At 41.9% G+C, this 13,233-nt stretch overlaps 1 protein-coding gene across 2 annotated transcripts in view; it reads left to right on the top strand.

The window, feature by feature from the left end:
- Positions 1-13,233, top strand: part of galnt2 (UDP-N-acetyl-alpha-D-galactosamine:polypeptide N-acetylgalactosaminyltransferase 2) — a 119,507-nt gene that overhangs the window by 99,001 nt on the left and 7,273 nt on the right. For both annotated transcript variants that reach the window (XM_017710143.2, XM_017710144.2), the window contains exons 7-10: positions 127-248; positions 8,496-8,583; positions 11,153-11,240; positions 12,263-12,366. In XM_017710143.2, the coding sequence (XP_017565632.1) occupies positions 127-248; positions 8,496-8,583; positions 11,153-11,240; positions 12,263-12,366 (402 nt within the window). The remainder of the gene's footprint in view (positions 1-126; positions 249-8,495; positions 8,584-11,152; positions 11,241-12,262; positions 12,367-13,233) is intronic.

Below are 13,233 nucleotides of genomic sequence, written 5' to 3'. Positions count from 1 at the left end.
GATGTCAAAATGTGCAGAGAGAAAATTCCCCGCGGCATTTAAGATTAGGGGCAGAGATAAACATCGTCTGTACTTTGAGCCGCCACAGGCAGCATCTCATGTCTCTCTGTCTCCCTCTCTCCTCAGGTCTCATGCGGTCTCGTGTCCGAGGGGCAGATGCAGCCACAGCTACAGTCCTCACCTTCCTGGACAGCCACTGCGAGTGTAATGAACACTGGCTGGAGCCTCTGCTGGAGAGAGTTGCCGAGGTTAGTGTAACTTCTGCTACAGGGCATCTAACTCGTCTAGCACACACAAGCACAACTGCAGATGGACAAATCCCACAGGCTGCACAACCTGCGTTTTTCATTCTCACATTTGACAGACTGTTCCTGATTAAAATGGTGGGGAGGAGTTCTGCTGTCATGCTATCAGAGCGGCACGGTTCACTAGTTGAGTTTTACTGCTGCTGCGTCTTGAATATTCATGAGGGAAGTTCTGTATCCGTAGAGGAGCTTCAACCAGGCAATGCATCTCTAATGAAACAGTGCTTTCATAAGAGACTGTTCTTTATTTCAAGGGCACAGATCACAGGAAACTGGATTTTATTGCTTTTGTGAATGAGAATTTGATGTACTGCACAAACGTTGTTAAATGTGTCACTCCGGACAGTCCATACACAGTCGTGTCTAAAAGTTTAGGCATCCCTGGTTAAATGACAGGTTTTACTGTTTGTTTATACACTGCTCAAAAAAATAAAGGGAACACTCAAATAACACATCCTAGATCTGAATGAATGAAACATTCTCATTGAATACTTTGTTCTGTACAAAGTTGAATGTGCTGACAACAAAATCACACAAAAATCAATGGAAATCAAATTTATTAACCAGTGGAGGCCTGGATTTGGAGTCACACACAAAATTAAAGTGGAAAAACACACGACAGGCTGATCCAACTTTGATGTAATGTCCTTAAAACAAGTCAAAATGAGGCTCAGTATTGTGTGTGGCCTCCACGTGCCTGTATGACCTCCCTACAACGCCTGGGCATGCTCCTGATGAGGTGGCGGATGGTCTCCTGAGGGATCTGGACCTGGACTAAAACATTGGCCAACTCCTGGACAGTCTGTGGTGCAACGTGGCGTTGGTGGATGGAGCGAGACATGATGTCCCAGATGTGCTCAATCGGATTCAGGTCGGGGGAACGGGCGGGCCAGTCCATAGCTTCAATGCCTTCATTTTGCAGGAACTGCTGACACACTCCAGCCAGATGAGGTCTAGCACTGTCCTGCATTAGGAGGAACCCAGGGCCAACTGCACCAGCATATGGTCTCACGGGGGGTCTGAGGATCTCATCTCGGTACCTAATGGCAGTCAGGCTACCTCTGGCGAGCACATGGAGGGCTGTGTGGCCCTCCAAAGAAATGCCACCCCACACCATTACTGACCCACTGCCAAACCGGTCATGCTGAAGGATGTTGCAGGCAGCAGATCACTCTCCACAGCGTCTCCAGACTCTGTCACGTCTGTCACATGTGCTCAGTGTGAACCTGCTTTCATCTGTGAAGATCACAGGGCGCCAGTGGCGAATTTGCCAATCCTGGTGTTCTCTGGCAAATGCCAAGCTTCCTGCACGGTGTTGGGCTGTGAGCACAACCCCCATCTGTGGACGTCGGGCCCTCATACCATCCTCATGGAGTCGGTTTCTAACCGTTTGTGCAGACACATGCACGTTTGTGGCCTGTTGGAGGTCATTTTGCAGGGCTCTGGCAGTGCTCCTCCTGTTCCTCCTTGCACAAAGGCGGAGGTAGCGGTCCTGCTGCTGGGTTGTTGCCCTCCTATGGCCTCCTCCACGTCTCCTGGTGTACTGGCCTGTCTCCTGGTAGCGCCTCCAGCCTCTGGACACTACGCTGACAGACACAGCAAACCTTCTTGCCACAGCTCGCATTGATGTGCCATCCTGAATGAGCTGCACTACCTGAGCCACTTGTGTGGGTTGTAGAGTCCGTCTCCTGCTACCACGAGTGTGAAAGCACCACCAACATTCAAAAGTGACCAAAACATCAGCCAGAAAGCAGAAAGGCACTGAGAAGTGGTCTGTGGTCCCACCTGCAGAACCACTCCTTTATTGAGTGTGTCTTGCTAATCGCCAATAATTTCCACCTGTTGTCTGTTCCATTTGCACAACAGCTGTGAAATTGATTGTCAGTGTTGCTTCCCTTTATTTTTTTTGAGCAGGCTGTGTGTGTGTGTGTGTGTGTGTGTGTGTGTGTGTGTGTGTGTGTGTGTGTGTGTGTGTGTGTGTGTGTGTGTGTGTGTGTGTGTGTGTGTGTGTGTGCGTGGGTATAAAAACACATCCTCTATAAACAGTTTGCTGAATTTAACATATTGTTCGGGGTGGGCAAAACATAAAATGTGGCTTGTAAGAAATGGCACAAATTAAATTGCTTTTTTATTTAAACAAATAAATAAGCAAATAAATAGAAGTTGCACTACAGTTAGCAGAAAATGCCATATTTAAGTTATCATATTAGAAAATTAACACGTAACTTAGCCAGGTGTTTCTAAACTTTTGCATACGACTGTATATGGTACTAAAGCTACACTTTTGATACTACAGCCTCTGCTGCTTTTGAACAAGGCACAGTATAGGGCAGCCAATCAGAACATGGTTCATTTGCATATACCAGTCTTAAAAACACAATAACAAATACAACCTGCCTAATGCTAGAAGAAAAAGAAAAGTTTTTAAATGATGATGTAGTTGTCCTAAGAATAAAAAAAAACAAGAAAAGTACAGAATAAGGGATTAATCCTAGAATAAGTTATTTAATTAATCTTTGACTTGACTTTCATTCTCTTGAAATAATTAGATCTATTTAAGAATGCAGTGCAAAAGCTTTAGACACCTGAAAAAGAAATTGCATTTGAAAAGCTGTTTTATTGGGCAGTAGGCGTTCATTCGCTCAGGAAAAACTAAAATTAGAATAAATTCAAATGACATAATGCACATAATACATAATAAGGAATAGCTTTAATGTTAATGTGTTGATTGAACTCTCTTTGTGATATTATCCATTACCTGGTTTGACTAATCAGAATTTCATTATGTTAAATAAAGTATGTCGTGCAAAACATTTAGGCACCTGAGAAAATTTGATTTAAAAAACTCTCAAAATGTATAAAGTGTGCTTAAAATATTGTCACTTACCTGTGTGTTATTCTTGCATATTGTCTTATACAATGCTGTTTATTCATCATAAATGTAACAATAAGTAGCAGCTAATTAGGCTTTTTTTTTCAGGAGTTGACTTTCAGTTGAGTTGAAAATTGGGATAACCTTAACCTTAGATGTCAGATCACGTTAGTTAACATATTCTCATACTTTACTGTACCCGCTGTGTGCTGAGGGTGTGTGTAAGTTTGCCGAGCAGGTGAGTCACTCTTAAGCAAAAGAAAAGCCATTGATGAACAAACACATCCTGTCTGGCACAGAACCAGTGCATACAGACACACCTTTATAGGATAATCGAATAATCCTGCAATTTGGCTTCAGTTACCTGCAGGCATGCCTGAGCTGCAGCTCTCTCTGTCACTTTGGCTTTGTTCCAGTTCTGATAAATGAAAAGCTCCTTTTCTGTTGCAGAACATTTTAAAAATGATGCATCGCCTCCTAAACCTCAGTAATGCTTTAACTTATTCAGCTAGTTTAAATTTTCCTGAAACCAGTGGAGGGAAAATGAACACGACCAATAAACACCATCACTAACAAACAGAAGTGTATTTGTGGCTGTGTCAGGATTTAAGAAAGTACATTAATTTGTTTCTTTATTTAGGAGTGAATAAGTGACTCAGAGTAATATGTGTGTGCGCTGTAGATGAATTCATATTGAATGTAGCCTCTGTGTTTCTCATCCACTAAATAGAGTGTATAATAAAAGTGTTGTGTAGTTTAGTATTTATTCCTGGGCTTCTATTGACCGCTGCTGTAATTATACCAGAACTGCAGCAGCATCTATAAAATGGGGCCACACACGCTTGAAAATCTGGATGAGCTTTTGCGTCATAAATTTAAGAGCAAGTTAGGAAAAGAACTTTGAATGAATCTGCTTGAATTCAGTTTAACATGAGTCTTTGGGGCTTTTTTAATGATATTTTTTATAATCAAATAGATATTTTATGGTTTATAGGTTCTGACCACTTGATTATAGTCAGACACAGATATAGCGATGATGCATATATATGAAATGGCTGTTTGTTTTACAGCTGAAGACGCTCTCAAATGTGTATGTTCACTAATATTGGTCACTGCCTGTTCTGCTGTGTTCATGATTACAAATGCAAAATTCTCTCCTCTTCCTTGTCGCTGTCTTCTGAGCATTGTTTCAGTTTCATAACACAAACACGTGCTCGGACGTTGAGCGGTTGCACCTTCACGACTTCTATGCCTCCTTGTTTACCAACACACGTGCCGGGGGAGCAGGAGGAAGCGCAATAGGGGCAGACGCACCGGGATATTAAGCAGAACAAGGAGAAGGAGCTTCAACCCTCGGCTTCCAAGTATTCTGCTCGCAAATGTTCAGTCGCTGAAGAATAAAATAGACGAGCTGAACGCAAGGATCAGGTTTCAGGTGGCTCTCCGCAGCAACACCAAACAACGGCATCACACCGGCCGGCTTCACCATCTACTGCCAGGACTGGACTCTGGTAAGGGCAGAGGCCTTATAACGTATATGTTATGGTGAGCTCTCGATGGGGACCAGATGTAGCAGTTCTTGCCAGTCACTGCTCTCCAGACATTGAACTCATAACAGTCAAAGTTCGACCCTTTTTTTTTTTTGACAAGGGACTTTAGCTCCGTCATCCTCACTACCGTCTACATCCCACCTCAGGCAGATAAGTCACATGCATTGGAGGTTTTGTACACAACTATTATTGGACTTGAGAACGTTCATTCTGAAGCTGCTTTTATTGTAGTTGGGGATTTTAACAGAGCAAACTTGAAGGTTCTGCCCAAAAACTACCAGCACATTAAATTTCCCACCCGAGGAGAACAGACTCTTGACCACTGCTACACGGCAATCAAGGACAGTTACAAACCCCTCCCCTGCCCTGCCTTCGGCAAAGCTGATCACACCTCTATTCTTCTCCTGCCTGTATACAAACAGGCAAAACCAGTTCTCAGATCAGTCTATCATTGAAGTGAGGAGGCTGTCTTCACTCTTCAGGACTGCTTTGAATCCACAGACTGGATGATGTTCCGTGATGCAGCTGGCACAGACATCAATGAATACACTGACTCCATCACAAGCTACATCAGTAAATGCACTGAAGACATCGTACCAAAAATCAATGTCGGATCATTTCCCAAACAGAAACCCTGGATCAGTGCTGAGGTTCAAGCCAAACAAAGAGCTCGGGCTGCCACCTACAGCTCTGGTGACCCAGCAAGCTACAAGAATGCCAGATATGACCTTCAAAGGACCATCAGGCTGGCTAAAAAGAGCTACAGGGACAGAGTGGAATCCAACTGTCTTGGCTCTGATCTCAGACGTGTGTGGAGTGGCCTGCGCACCATCACTGACTTCAAAGAATGTGTGATCTGTGATGGGGCTGTTCTTCCTCACAGGAAGATGAACTTAATGCTCATCTCATCTTCTCATCTGCTGAGAAACTCCCAGTAGATGAGGAGAGCTGTGCTCTAGCCATTCCCCTGTCTGAGATGGTGAGATTCTTCAGGGCAGTTAACCCACGCAAGGCACCCGGTACCGACGGCGTGCATTGCGGTGTACTTAAAGGATGTGCCAACCAGCTGGCTGAGGTTTTCACTGACATCTCTAACCTCTCCTTAAGACTGAAGTACTTTAAGGAGACCACAGTTGTTCATCTGTCACCTACCTGAATGTCTACCGCCCTGTTGCACTGACATCTACACTTAGGAAGTGCTTCGAGCGGCTGGTTAAAGCTCACATCACAAAGCTCAACACTTCCGGCCACCATGGACCCTTGTAATAACAATACACATTGCTCTCACACACCTGGACATGGATTACAGCTCAGCATTCAGCTCAATCCTGTCAAACTCGTTCCTAAGCTCACAGACTTGGGTCTGAACTCGCGTCTCTGTAACTGGATACTGGAGTTCCTGATGAGCAAGACCCCAGGTGGTGAAACACTGGCTCCGCCACACGGGCTCCCCAGGGATGTGTGTTCAGCCCCCCTCCTGTACTCCCTGTATACACATGACTGTGTAGCCAAACACACGTCTAACATCATCTTCAAGTTTGCTGATGATACCACCATCCTAGGCCTCATCACTGGTGGAGATGAAACAGCCAGACATCAGAGTCTTTGTCTCAACATCAGCAGAACAAAGGAGATGACTGTGGACTACAGGAAGCTGCAGAGGGGTGGTCAGTCTCCCCTATTCATCAATGAAGCCGAAGTGGAGAGATTCGGCAGTGTGAAGTTTCTCGGCGTACAACTCACTGATGACCTCACCTGGACCCACCACACCAACAGTATTGTGAGATCTGCCCATCAGCGTCTCTTCTTCCTGCTTAGGCTCAGGAAGTTTGGTTTGCATCCTCAGATCCTCACCAACGTCTAGAGGTGCACCATAGAGAGCATCCTCACGGGCTGCATCACTGTCTGGTGCAGCAGCTGCACTGCCTGTGACCACAAGGCCCTTAAAGGAGCGGTGAGGACGGCAGAAGCCATCGTAGGCAATAAACTACCAGCCTTATAGGACAACTACCAGTCCTGCTGCCTCAGGAAGATCAAAAAGATCCGGTCAGACAGCGTCACCCAGCACACACAGCCTGTTCACCATCCTGCCATTAGGCAGGAGATTTTGCAGCATCCAGGCTAGAACAACCTGGGTAATGAACAGTTTCTACCCACAGGCTGTCAGGCTTCTGAACAAGCTGTGAAGCTGTGGGTCCGTCCCCAACTACCATTTCACTCAGTCACTCTGTCAGCATTATTATTATATTATATCATCTCTGCTATGGACAATAACAACTTAACACTGTCACTTTGAAGTACAATAACACTGAGTCACTTAAGTCACTTCAAAATGTATATTATCTCTATATTTTGTGTATTTCTCTATATTTTGTGTACCTTTTCTCTATCTTATTATCTATATTTTGTGTATATTTATTTTTTTTAATATTTTAGAGTGATTAGCTGAGCCTCACCGCAAGCAATTCAATGCATAAATGTCCTGACATGTTGTGCAAATGACAAATAAACTTGAAACTTGAATTTACCTCCACATCTACTGTATAATACAAGCCTTACAAGCATCTTCATTTATTTCATTGATATTGTTCAGTATATCTGGTGTGATGTCATTGCGTCAGAACCATGTTTAATATATTAAGGGGGATTGATTGATTTTACAAAGTTAAATGTGTTACATATGTCTTACAGATGTCTTATAAATGACTTACATATGCATCAGTTAGGCGTGTGTGTGTGTGTGTGTGTGTGTGTGTGTGTGTGTGTGTGTGTCTGAGGAGTTACAGCACAGTAATAAGTTATGGAACCCCTGCTGTAGAGGATGTTTTAATGCCACATTATGTACTGTTCTCTTAATTAATTTAATTCAGAAATGTAAAAATTGTATTTATAACATTCTCCTTAAACAAATTACTGATAGTCACTTATTAACCATTTTTTTCAACGTTTCAGTTGACTTGAAAATCAAGAAAAAGATCCTTAATTGCTAAAGCCAAGCCCATTTTTAGTGACGTGTGTTTTTGATGTCACAAAAACCTGGTGATTTGACATTCAGCCTACAGAAGTAATAGGGAATATCTCAGTCCATACTGCTCTTGAATGAGGCACAGTGCAGGGTCGTCGATCATAACAGCGATCATTTATTTATCAATCTTAATGGCACAGAAATATAACCAGCCTGTTTGGTGGTACTGCTCTAAATGATAGAGAGAGCTTGGAAAATGGTCGTGTACATAAACCAGCACAAATATTAGTGGACCTCAGGGAAAAAACACACATTATAAACATGTTAGATAGGAATTTTATGAAACAACCAAAACAAAAACAACAAGCAATACTAGTACTGGTGTGTTATGTCAAATTGTATGTGATTAACATTGAGATACTGGTTATGACTAGTTAAATAGAGCTTTATCAGATAACTCTGAGTTGGGTTGCTCAGAAGAGCATCACATTCCTGAGCCTGGTTTTCTTCCACAAATCAGTTGATGTATCGGTGAAGCCCCGGTAGCTTGTCTAAGGGTCACAATAAGAGGGCGAGGAAATGTAACTCAACGTTTGACCCCAACTTTCTTATGCTAATTACTTTTACTATTACTATTGTTTTCGTTAATCTGCTTATCTGCAATCCTACAATCCAAGTCCAGTAACCTAATACCAAAGCCTCTGTGTAGAGAAATGTCATGATCAACTTCACTGTTCTCCTGATGTTTGATTTGTGCTAACTCGAGCACTGACCTCCTTTCTCCTATTATCTCTCACTGGCAGGACAGGACACGTGTCGTCTCACCCATCATTGATGTCATTAACATGGACAACTTCCAGTATGTTGGAGCCTCTGCTGATCTGAAAGGAGGTAAAAGAACCTCTCTCTTCAGAACTCCTGCATGTTTCTTTCATGTGTGTCTCTTCTCTCCCTGCTCGCCTTTCCCTTCCTGTATCATTAGAAAATCAATCAGTTAGGGCTTGTGTGGCACAGTGTGAGCGTGTGTGTGCACCTTTATCAACCTAAAAGTCTTAGCAGGTTAATAAAGCCATTAAATAAGTACTCCAGTCTTTTGTGCCTAATCTCCTGTTTTTGTAGATCAGATTAATTTCTTAGGGCTGGCCCAAATAATTAGAATACTCAAGTATTCTTTCAGTATGTTTTTATTCATAGCTTGGTTTACTATTTGAAAGCTTGTCTTTTGTTAATGCTGTAGATTTCACCAGAATTCTGCAACACTCGTGCGGCTTCCTGACGTTTTAGAGTTAGGCTTATTTATCACTGCTGAAAACAAAACATTAGATCACAAATCCAGAGGGAAAGGCAAATACAGCCCCATATCCAAAAAAAGTGGAGATGCTGTGCAAAATGTAAATAAAAACAGAATGCAATGAAGTGCAAATCATTTGAAAGCCTGTATTTCATTGACATTAGTATAAATACAATTCATCATTTTATTGGGGGTTTTTTTTGTTTGTTTGTTTTAAATATATATCCATTTTGAATTTGATTCCAGCAACATGTTTCAAAAATGTTGGAACGGTAGCACGTTTACCTCTGTGTTGCATCACCTCCTCTTAAGTATTTGTGAACTGAGGAGACCAAGGAGATTTCAGCTGCTCAGTATTTTGGGGTCTCCTTTGTTGTACTTCTCTAATAATTTTGACACATTATTTCTGTATTTTAGTAAAAGAACAGGAACAGGATTACTTGAAACATAATAAAACAAATGGGCAAGTGTTTCATCACAAGCCTCCTGTGACTCCACCATTTAGGACAGGGAAAAGGTAAACTGGGGAGCTCCATGGAAAAAGAGGCAAACCCCTTTTGAAAGGAACTGATTGATTTTGTTAGGGGAATGAATCCCATTGCCTCTGTATCTGAGTGTGGTTTAATGTTATAAGACCCAGCTCAAGTACACACTGCATAAATATCACCCTGCTCTGCTATTCTGTTTGGTCCCCTCCTCCTTCTTCATACATTACATTGATTACACTGCGATTTCTTTTCCTGATGTAATTCCCAAATTGTAGGCCACATCGCAGCAGGCGGCCGTAGGGAATTGTGAGGTGGGTGGGAGCTAAAATTAAATTCCCATTATCTTCCATTTACTTGCCCTGAAAGGCTACGTTCTGATTAAACCTATCACAACCATTTTATTTTCCTCTTTTTCCTAACAAGTAAAATGGCTGAGTGTGATTTTGTCAGCCTGGGCTGTGAGAGTCGCAGCACCATCAGTACTGCAGGAAAGTTCAGGGTGGTCAGAGTGTCCTTTCACCAGCCTGAAGGCCGGGGTGGCCACAGCACTCCAAAACCATTAGCTTTAGCAGATGGTGGCACTGAGAAGGGAGCAGATGTCTATTTTTATTTGCATTTGCATTTTTATTTTCTTCAGATCAGTGATCACTGTTTGGCCATCTTTCTGATTTTTGAGTCACTGTAAAATAAAAATATGGTCTGAATGCATGTTGAACTAATCATAATGCATTTAGCTCTCCAAAGAGGCCTCATTGATTTCCGTTTTTCAGCTGAGCTGTTAAAGTGGGATTCCATCAATTTTTCAAACTTTTTGCATAAATCAGTCATTTCACTGTAAATAAGGCATTCAGACTGGTTTGATGTTCTACAGAAACAGACCAACTCGTATTTCTTTACAGTGGGGGTGATTCACACTGTCTACAATGCAAATATATCCACTTTCCATTTATTGTCCAAAACGTCCACTGAATCAACCTGTCTTCTGAGTTTTATATGTGATAACAATGTGATGATGATAAAATAGTGATGGTTCTGAGAAAAGGAGTTTTATTTATGCACTGTTTTGCCCTGCATCAACCACTTCACCAGGAAAGAAGCTTTAGGCCTGAATCTGAACTCGAAACTGTCATAAAACAATGTCTCAGGCACCAAGCAGTGTATTTATAACCAATTAGTTACTTTCAGAACCAATAAAATGCTTCGCAATTGCTGTGAACTGTTCTGTATCAGTAAGTTTTTCTAGAACAACACTTAATGATTTAATAACGCATGAATTACTAACAGTGACAGGATCGTTTTTGCCAGTTTTATGTGAACTCTTCTCAAAGGTTTCTTCTGAATTAATGCCCCGTGTGTGTTGTCAGCCTGCAGTGGGCCAATTTTAGTGAAGGCGTATCAGTTGCAATAAGATCTAATGTGTTGTAACTGGTTGCTTCAGGCTGATGATTCTTGGTTTAGACACTTCATGACTGGACACTTCTACTCTGAAATGCTCCAAATCTCAGTCCCATCTTTAGACACAAAAAGACATACAGGTAATTATCCCAGTGAAGTGTCAGTGGGCTGAGCAGTCACGATGTCTGGCCGCGGTCAGCACGACTTGGAGGTCTGTTCTTTTTCTTCACGCCAGCTATGGGGGAAATGATGACATTATCATTTCTAATCTGATGGATTTCTGCAGGTTTTGACTGGAATTTGGTCTTTAAGTGGGACTACATGACCCTGGAGCAGAGAAGAGCGCGACAGGGGAACCCTATCGCCCCTATCAAGTAAGCTTGTTGTGTTTGTTGTGTTTGTGTTTTTTCCTCAATTTCTGAAGCAATTGCCTCCAAATTCAATTATCATTTAGACTAACATGGATCATGATGTATAGCATGTTCAACTGGAAGCTGTTAATTGCTACAACAGTATTGCGTTTAATAATGTGAAATAGCACCGTCAGCACAAACTGAGATGACAGCAATATATCAAACGCTGTGGAATAACACTGATTATCATGCTTGTTCTCTAAACAACTGCAAATTTAATGATATAATAAATAACGCACATTACGGGTCGAATGCAGAGTCTCGCGTCCTCTCTTGTAGATGAGATTAACTCATTTGGAAAGGCAAACACGCTCTTAAAATGATTTTAATAGACGGTACAGAAAGCTCTTTGTCAGCGATGCCGTGTGTTTGTAAATGGATCAGCATCCAGGGAGTGACTGAGGAAGGATAATTATTAGCTCAAGGGAACAAAGACTAACGATGTCTCTGCTCTAAAAGAAAACAGCACAACAAATACCTTTAAAAAGCGTTATATAATAGCTGCATTGTAGTGTGATGTGGGTGCTGGATTTACAGTGTCTTGGTTTAGATGTGGTACGGTGTCTTTATGAGGCTTTTTACACAGTGATCAAAGTACTTTGCAACTCAAAGATTTTATGAGGATGTCAATGATTACTGAACTGTTGAAAGTAATGTGAGCATAAAAACTCATTTGAGAGGAAGAGGAAAGAAAGAAAAGAGCAAATTTGCCTTTGCAGGGGTTCCTTAATCTCTTGTCAGCATCAGCATCAACTTTTTATCTTTAGCTAACAAGTGATGCTCCTTTGACGGCTCAAATGGACGTGAGTAGTGTTTGAGAGTCAGACTGAATAGGGGTGTCCTTAGTAGGCACTGCTTCTGAGGCGCAGTGGTTCTGTACAATGAAGACACGTGAGACTGGAAACTAGGGCATAGCCGCCAAGATATGTTTGAATTGCCATTTTGTTTAACAAGCCATACGATGTGATTTTTCCATATCTCAGGACTCCTATGATCGCTGGGGGCCTCTTCGTCATGGACAAAAGCTACTTTGAAGAGCTGGGAAAGTACGACATGATGATGGATGTGTGGGGTGGTGAAAATCTCGGTGAGAGGAAAATCTGTACTGTCTTTGTTCAGCTGTTACACCCAGGCCAACGTGACACAACCTGAAATAGCACTGATACATCAATCAGGCACGATTGTTTTCCATAATCTTAAAGATGTTCTTATATACAAGCTTCTGCTTACATGCTTGCAGTTTGTTTCTAAGACCAATATAAACAAGCTCTTAAAAACATAACGGTGCCAAAGCAGTGCCATACACTCTTGGCCTAAAGGGTTCTATGTAGTACTTAAAAGGCTTCTTTGACTGGTTACAATAGACCCGTTTCGGTGCTAAATTGATTTTTAAAAAGGGTTCTTCAAAGAACCATTGCTGGTTTTCCATCCTAGAGAAGAGCCATTTGACCATGCAAAGAACCACTTATGCATGCATGGTTCTTTGAGTGTTCATGGTTCTATAGAGAGCCATTGCCTTTATTAAGGAGCCCTTGAATAACCATTTGTAGAAGAACCCTTCAGTGGATGGCTCTTTTAAAAATGAGTTGTAGAGTCTCCGTAAATCTCCGGACTTATTGGCACCCCTGGTAAGATGAATAAAGTGGGTTACACGAAATTCACCTTCTGATGAATCAGCTTAATCTCAAACTGAAAACCATTCAATTAAAGTAAATTTATTTTGAAAATAAATGAGACCATTCCTCTTTACAGAAACCATTTTTGTGTTCATCAGACAGATTTTGATTTAAAATATCCTGCTAACCACGTTACCAAGGCTTTTAAAGGAAAAACAGACCCTCCACTATACTAAACAGTGGTCATCAGGTCCTTTGCCAAACCCACCTTGAGTATATGTTGCCAGAATGCTCAATTTTCGTTTCATCTGACTATAGAACACAGTTTGAGTCCCAGT

The sequence above is a fragment of the Pygocentrus nattereri genome, chromosome 5 (assembly GCF_015220715.1).
Source record: "Pygocentrus nattereri isolate fPygNat1 chromosome 5, fPygNat1.pri, whole genome shotgun sequence".
NCBI lineage: Eukaryota > Metazoa > Chordata > Actinopteri > Characiformes > Serrasalmidae > Pygocentrus > Pygocentrus nattereri.
The sequence above is the reverse complement of the archived record's forward strand: the minus strand, read 5'-3'. Positions and strand labels throughout refer to the sequence as shown.